General features: G+C 41.6%; 1 protein-coding gene across 1 annotated transcript in view; it reads left to right on the forward strand.

Annotated features, from left to right (window-relative positions):
* Positions 1–382: 382 nt before the first annotated feature.
* slc5a9 (solute carrier family 5 member 9) overlaps positions 383–7905 on the forward strand; it is a 31685-nt gene continuing 24162 nt past the window's right edge. Inside the window, exons 1-8 of the mRNA XM_080489416.1 lie at positions 383–510; positions 1291–1409; positions 1863–1934; positions 2522–2626; positions 2710–2874; positions 3167–3272; positions 5857–5937; positions 6021–6226. Coding sequence (XP_080345542.1) covers positions 489–510; positions 1291–1409; positions 1863–1934; positions 2522–2626; positions 2710–2874; positions 3167–3272; positions 5857–5937; positions 6021–6226 — 876 coding nt within the window. The 5' untranslated portion in view covers positions 383–488. The remainder of the gene's footprint in view (positions 511–1290; positions 1410–1862; positions 1935–2521; positions 2627–2709; positions 2875–3166; positions 3273–5856; positions 5938–6020; positions 6227–7905) is intronic.

Genomic DNA, 7905 nt, shown 5'->3' on the forward strand with positions numbered 1-7905 from the left:
CTCCATGTGCAAGAGTTGGGAGGTTTAATGGCTAAATAATAAATACATTCATTTTTGGGGCATATTAGTCATTTAAGCATATTAGATATTTTAGCACTTAAAGCCATTTTAGATCATTTCTCCTCACAAATCAAACTTCCATGTAGTTAATGATTCTTCTTGAAGGTGTTGGCATGCTGTTTGACGATCTGTGTGTTGAGAAGCAGCTCATAATAGCTAACTAATAGGGTGTGTGTGTGTGTGCGTGTGTGTGTGTGTGTGTGTGTGTGTGTGTGTGTGTGTGTGTGTGTGTGTGTGTGTGTGTGTGTGTGTGAGTGTGTGTGTGTGTGTGTGTGTGTGTGTGTGTGTGTGTGTGTGTGTGTGTGTGTGTGTGTGTGTGTGTGTGTGTGTGCTGAGCAATCATTGATGAGCCATACAGCAGGGTTGATTCTCCGTTCAAGCTCATCGGTAAAACCTGACCAACGTGAAATCCTCCTGTAAAGACCGGAATGTGGAGCACTCCCACTCCAGGTTAGAACCTTTCTACTTTCTATTAATAATCCCGTCAGAATAACGGATCAAAACTCCATTTCCTTCTATTCTTAAACGTTATCTTGGTTCAAAGTCCACTGGGAACAAACAGAGACACAGTTAAGACACACCACTCACACATTTTAAAGTGGTTTTTGCTTTTTTCTAAGCGTTTTTAAAAAAAAATCTTTTAGCCGGTTCATTTGCTATTGTTAGCCATTTTAGCATTGTAGCATTTTGAGTTGTTTTTGGTGGATTTATCAGTGATAGCTGCTCTCGTGCTTTTGGTGATTTGAGTCATTTTAGAGGCTTTAGCTGCTTTAACTGCTTCAGCAATCTGAGCAGTTAAACTGATTTTGGGCTTTTGAGGTTTTTCAGCTGTTCAAACTTTAGCTGTAAGCACTTTAGCTGTTTTAGCCATTTGAGCTATTTTAGTTTATTTTTAGCTGCTTTAGCATTTTAGCATTTGATCAGATTTAGCTATTTAAGCCATTTTACCAGTTGTATTATTTTCTATTGTTTTACCTATTTAGGCTGTTTGTGGCTTTAGCCTTTTTATGCATTTGATCAGTATTAGCTATGATAGCAACGTCAGCTGTTTGATCCATTTGACTTATTCCAGATTTAAGAAAATATATATATATTTTATTTTTCAGTGCTTTAGCCTATTTGGCTATTGCTTCCATTTTAATTGTTTTAGCTGCTTGGGCAGTTTTTCTTTTTCTCCTGTTTTGCCACTTTAGCTCCTCTTCCCGTTAACCTGTTTTATTTTGTTTGCAGCTAGCGGCCCAATGGAGGGTACCACAGCACCACCGCCCCCTGCTGGTGTCAGGGTAGATGCCGCTGACATTGCTGTGGTTGTTGTCTACTTCGTCCTTGTCATGGCGGTTGGAATCTGGGTAACAAATGCTCAGTGCTAATGTTCCACCAGATAGATTAAGAAAACAATGCTATTTCACACCAAAACGTTTTTTATATGATAAATATATATAAAAGCTGCTTTGTCATTTTCACCCTTTCAGCCGCAGCAGTGGAACCTGGGTTAGTTTAGGTTTTTAGTTTTTGTTGTTCAGCAGTCAACATAGTTTAGCTGTCAGTTCAGCAGCTTTATCCATTTTATTGAAACCTCTTGTCATTTTAGCTACTTAGCCGAAGTCACTGTATTTTTTGTTTGTTTGTTTTTTTACCATTTTAACCATCTCAGTTAATTTAGCTGGTTTAGTCAAACTAGCTGTGCTAGCTATTTTAGCTATTTTATATATACTGTTGGTTTTAGCCATCTTGGCTAATTGTAGCTATTTTAGCTGATTTAAGCATTTTTTTCATGAATTATTTTGATCTGATCTTCACAGTCATCCATGGTGGCGAATCGCAGCACAGTTGGCGGTTACTTTCTAGCTGGCCGCTCCATGACATGGTGGCCTGTAAGTACCACATTTAGTCTTCTAGCCGTTTAAGCGATTTAATTTTTTTGCTATATTTGTCTTTATTTATTAAATCAATTCATCTGTTTTAGCAGTTGGGGTTATTGTAGACTTTTGATCTTTTTTTTTTACTTTAATTTTATGTTCCAGCAGTTTTTAGCCAGAATTTCCCAAAAAAGTTTGCTAATTTATTAATTTTAGCTTTTTAGCTTATGTAGCTATTTTACACATTACACACATAGCACTCTTAGCAGTTTTAACCATTTTACCAATTTCAGCAGTAGCTATTTTAGCATTTTGGCTTTTTTACCATCTTGCCCATTTTAGTTGCTTTAGCAGTTTTAGTTACGGTAGCCTTTCGGCTATTTTTGTTAGAGCACCTTTTCTGCCATTTTACCTATTTTAGCTGCTTTAGCCCTTTTAAGACTTGTGAATTTTAGCAGGTTTCAGCTATTTTAGCTTTAACTTTTTATTTAACTTATATATTTGTGACTTATTGAGCTCCTCAGAGAGAATAAAGTGTCGAGGATTCACCATAGCTATTAGCACTTTAGCTAGCCTGACCATAACAACATTTCTCTTTCCAGATCGGAGCCTCTTTAATGTCCAGTAACGTCGGCAGTGGACTGTTTATCGGATTAGCAGGAACAGGGGCAGCAGGCGGGATTGCTGTGGGAGGCTTCGAATGGAATGTGAGAAAGATCTGGATCAATCTGTGTTCAGTGTACAGAGCGGTGGCTGTGGATAACAGGGTTTGTTCTGTGTTTTTGTGAAGGCCTCGTGGCTCCTGGTGGCACTGGGGTGGCTCTTCATCCCGGTCTACATCTCTTCTGGGGTCCTCACCCTGCCACAATACTTAGAAAAGCGTTTCGGAGGACGGAGGATCCGGTTGTCCATGTCCATCCTGTCCATTGTCCTCTACATCTTCACCAAAATATCTGTCAGACCACACACACACACACACACACACACACACACACACACACACACACACACACACACACACACACACACACACACACACACACACACACACACACACACACACACACACACACACACACACTTGAATGATTGATTTCCTTTGCCATACTCAGGAAAGACAATAACATACTTTGTGTGTGTGTGTGTGTGTGTGTGTGTGTGTGTGTGTGTGTGTGTGTGTGTGTGTGTGTGTGTGTGTGTGTGTGTGTGTGTGTGTGTGTGTGTGTGTGTGTGTGTGTGTGTTCCAGACTGATATGTTTTCCGGGGCACTTTTTATTCAAATGTCCTTGGGCTGGAACCTCTACCTGTCCACAGGAATTCTGCTGCTGGTCACCGCTCTGTACACCGTAGCAGGTGAACTAAAAACTACTTGAAGCAGGTTTTGCCCATTTTAACAATCTTTACATTTGCTTTTATTTGTTGTTATTTTTAAAAGAATTTTTTCAGGTGCTGTTTTAGCTATTTTGACTTTAGCTAGTTGAGCTCACTTTGCTATATTTGCTGTTTTAGGCAGTTTTAAAGTCTGTTTATTATTCCATTTCTTTGTTTGTTTGTCTGGTTTGATTGATTACTTTTTAAATATTTTTTCATTTCTAGGTATTTTTCACCTTATCGTTTCACCGTTTCAGCGGTAGACGATTGAGCAACTAAGCTAACTTAGCCCTTTTTGCTAATTTAGCCATTTAAACTGTTTTATTTTTACTTTTATTTCAAGTGTATTTATTTTAATTTAGGGATGCACTGATACTGGTATCGGGTGAAGGTCCGACGCCGGGCATAAGTACTGGTACTCATACTCATAAAATTGCCACCGATATCACAACACCGATACCACTTTACTGCGGCGCATGGTTTATGGCGCTTCACTGCCAGGCGCCGGCGGGCAGTGAGGAGTGACAACAACAAATCCAACTGTAGATTGTGTCCCGCAAAACTCTCCAGAGGGAAAAAACTACCCTTTACAACACAAACGACTTGATTGCTCATTTGAAATCCCAGCATGACGCAGAATTCGCGACGTGCTGATGAGACTTCTGACTCAGGAAACGGAGGAGGGCCACGGCTTTGAAACTATGAAGGGAAGTTTGGCTGCAGCCGTCAAGAGCCTCAGTGACGGGGGAAGATCCAGTGTACTGCATCACACCTCGTCTCCATCCGAGGTAAAGTGTGTGTTCCTCTGTGTGTGTTCCTCTGTGTGTGTGTTCCTCTGTGTGTGTGTGTGTGTGTTCCTCTGTGTGTGTGTTCCTGTGTGTGTGTGTGTGTGTGTGTGTTCCTCTGTGTGTGTTCCTCTGTGTGTGTTCCTCTGTGTGTGCGTGTTCCTCTGTGTGTGTGTGTGTGTGTGTGTGTGTGTTCCTCTGTGTGTGTTCCTCTGTGTGTGCGTGTTCCTCTGTGTGTGTGTTCCTCTGTGTGTGTGTGTGTGTGTGTGTGTGTGTGTGTTCCTCTGTGTGTGTGTGTCTGTTCCTCTGTGTGTGTGTTCCTCTGTGTGTGTGTGTGTGTTCCTCTGTGTGTGTGTTCCTCTGTGTGTGTGTGTTCCTCTGTGTGTGTGTGTTCCTCTGTGTGTGTGTTCCTCTGTGTGTGTGTGTTCCTCTGTGTGTGTGTGTTCCTCTGTGTGTGTGTGTGTGTGTGTGTGTGTGTGTGTGTGTTCCTCTGTGTGTGTGTGTTCCTCTGTGTGTGTGTTCCTCTGTGTGTGTGTCTGTCTCTGTGTCTTTTTGTGTCCCCTTTTAACCAGTTATTATTACTGCTTTTTTAAGTACAAAGGTCACTTTTTCTCAACTCTGATGCTGCTACAGGGGCCAAGGAGCTGCGGAGGAGGAGGAGGAGGAGGAGGAGGAGGAGGAGGAGGTCCACAGGAGAGGCAGACAAGTAGGAGGATCTTGGGCGCCACCTGTCAGAAAGCGTTGTGAAGTGCAAGCCAACAGCAGTCTGGACAGTGAATGATTGTTCAGCTCAGTGTCCCACATTGTTGATGAAAACGTGTTTATAAAAGCACTGATGTTGTTCGAGTTCTAGTTCTAGTTATGAGTTATATGAAATCCTTGTTTGTACTGCAGTGAAACCCATGTACAAGAAAAACAAACTGAGGAATGTTCTTTAAATAACACATCTGTGGAAAAATTAAAACATTTCAAAATAAACGTATCTGTATTGGAATAAGTACTTGGCATCGTGAGTACTGCACGTAGTCATACACTACTCATTTTGGGAAAATGTGGTATCAGTGCATCCCTATTTTAATTTATTGCTTGTGTTCGGTTTTTAGGTGTTTTATTGAAGAAACAGTTTCAGAAGTAGTTTTAGCGGCCAGTCGTCAACACCTTCAGCTATTTTAGCTTTGTTTTGCTAATGTAGCTATTTTAGCCGTTTCAACCAGTTAAAGCATTTTAACGTCCATCCGCTCATCTTCTACGCCGCTTATCTGGCCGCTTAACCTCTCACACACTCGCATTCACACCGAGGGACAATTTATAGTCTTCAACTAACCAGACATTCATGTTTTGGACTGTGGAGGGAAACCGGCGTCCCTAGAGGAACCACACACACACACACACACACACACACACACACACACACACACACACACACACACACACACACACACGAGTAGAACCCACGACCTCGTCGCTGTGAGGGGAGGATAACCACCGGGCGACCGTGTGTTTCAACAGTCGTAGCTAATTGAGCTTTTTAAAAGTGTTTTTTTCTTCTTAGCTGTTTAGCCATTTTAGCAGCATAGCTTTATGACAACAACCTCCAATTCAATTTCTAATAATATTTTTGCCAAGTTTCGCCCTATTTTCACATCATTCAAAAGTTCTCAAATAGCTTCAGTAAGAAATTTGTAAAAATGAATGTAAAGTTTGGAACGTTGTAAAGAAATTGTTCCCATTCGGGATCCTTGTGGGTGTTCTTGATTTGGTGACGTTCTGTGTCTCTTCAGGTGGTTTGGCAGCAGTGATGTACACTGACGCGTTCCAGACGGTGATCATGGTTGGCGGCGCCTTCGCCCTCATGTTCATAGGTCGGATGCACGTCAGCTTCGCTTCCCACGATATATTTTTGGGGTGTTTTGATAAAGTCGCTGAGTTGTTGTTATCCATGCAGCGTTCTCCGAGGTGGGCTGGTACGGCGGCCTCGTGGAGCGCTACAGGTCCGCCATCCCCTCGTTGACGGTGGCGAACACCACCTGCCACCTGCCCCGTTCGGACGCCTTCCACATGTTCCGGGATCCCGTGTCCGGGGATCTACCCTGGCCCGGCCTGGTGTTCGGACTCACCGTTCTGGCTACCTGGGTCTGGTGCATGGACCAAGTGAGTACACTTACATATTCAAAAAAATGTCAAACTTTATTTTCATATTTTCCAAATTAAGAAAACATACAAAAATGCGTACTTGGTGTTGTTTTTGTAATAAGTCCTAAAGGTGTTGGCAGAGTGCCAATGTATGTCAAATAGGGCTTCTTCAGAAATGTGTTGTATTAATTCCTCAGGGTGTTCGTGATCTTTCAAGTGGTGTGCTTCTGTTCATCTCCATGAAATGTCTCGCTATGGGGAGATGAGAGTCAGACTTCCATGTCACCACTACACACTTCCTGGCAGTGCACAATATTATGTTTAGAAACAGGAGGACACTGACTGTGTGCTTCAGGAATGGCTTGTACTCACAGAACCACCCAGGATTCCCCAGGATTCCCCAGGATTCCCCAGGAGAATTTCACCTGCAAACAACAATAACATTGTACTACGGTTGTGCGTCACACTGTCGTGACACACGAACACACCCACAGGTCACTGTGGTGTCAACACACAAGGCTTTTTCACATGAATTCTTTAAATGTGCTTTCATGGTTGTGAAGGTCCCCAGTACGCAGGTTTGTGGGTCCAACGGGAAGTTTTGTCATAATGTCATTAAAGTCATGCCAGAATGTATGAAGCTTCTCACGTGACCAGAGGCCTGTACTATAATCTGGATATACTCTTATTGAGGCAACGTCAGGGATTAACCCTCAGTCTCTCTTCAGTTGACTAAATCCACATTGGACTGAGTCGACTAAATATTTCTCAAGAATTTCCGGTCATTGTAAATATCAGTCTGTTAAGGAATGGTAAAATGAAGCTTCATGAGCCACAGCCGTTATTTCCTATGTCCACCAGATGACACGCTTGGTTTGAACATAGAGGCCAAAAGACCGACAATAATGCTTTCAAATATTTGTTGAACAAACACGGCATTTAGTGGCTTCACAAAATAAAGACAGTGGTTCATGAAGCTTCACGAAGCTTCCTTTGGCCATCACTAGTATTAAGGTTTGAATATGCAAGACAGACACATGTCATATAGACATAATGTCAATTTTCACACGAGATAATCTCAGATTAGACATAATGCTCCCTGACAAATATACACGCTCACTTCAAGATGAAGTACAGTATTAATGCAATAAAAAAAACATCCAACTCTGAACTCTTCTACTGTCGGTGCAAAATAACAAAAAACTTAAAAAAAAAAATAATCAAGAGCAATTTTCAAAAAGAATTTAAAATGTAGTTGTAATGCTATAGTACCATGTCTCTAATGTAGTGATGTCAATCGATTAAAAAGAATTAATCTGCCTGTAATTAATTGCGATTAATCGCATTGTTTTTCTACTGAAGACTGAAGCTTGTAATGGATATTTATTCAGGGAAAACAACGGAATTAATGTCGACTCAGCACACAGGGACTATATTTAAATTCAAAGAATATTTTTATAATGAACTTTTAGCTTTTGGTGAAACTGTTTCTCTCCAAGATCAACAAAACAATAAAAACATAAATAAATGAAATAATAAACATCTAACATAAGTCTGGGTTTTGTTAGAGGGCAGGTCCACCACTTTAATTTGAAACTTTCTGCCTCGATCTCACTCCTCGTGGTCGTGTGCTGCTCTGGAGTCATGGTGCTGCTCTGGAGTCACGGTGCTGCTCTGGAGTCACGGTGCTGCTCTGG

Source organism: Lipophrys pholis (genome assembly GCF_963383615.2).
Source record: "Lipophrys pholis genome assembly, chromosome: 20".
In the NCBI taxonomy this organism is placed as follows: Eukaryota; Metazoa; Chordata; class Actinopteri; order Blenniiformes; family Blenniidae; genus Lipophrys; species Lipophrys pholis.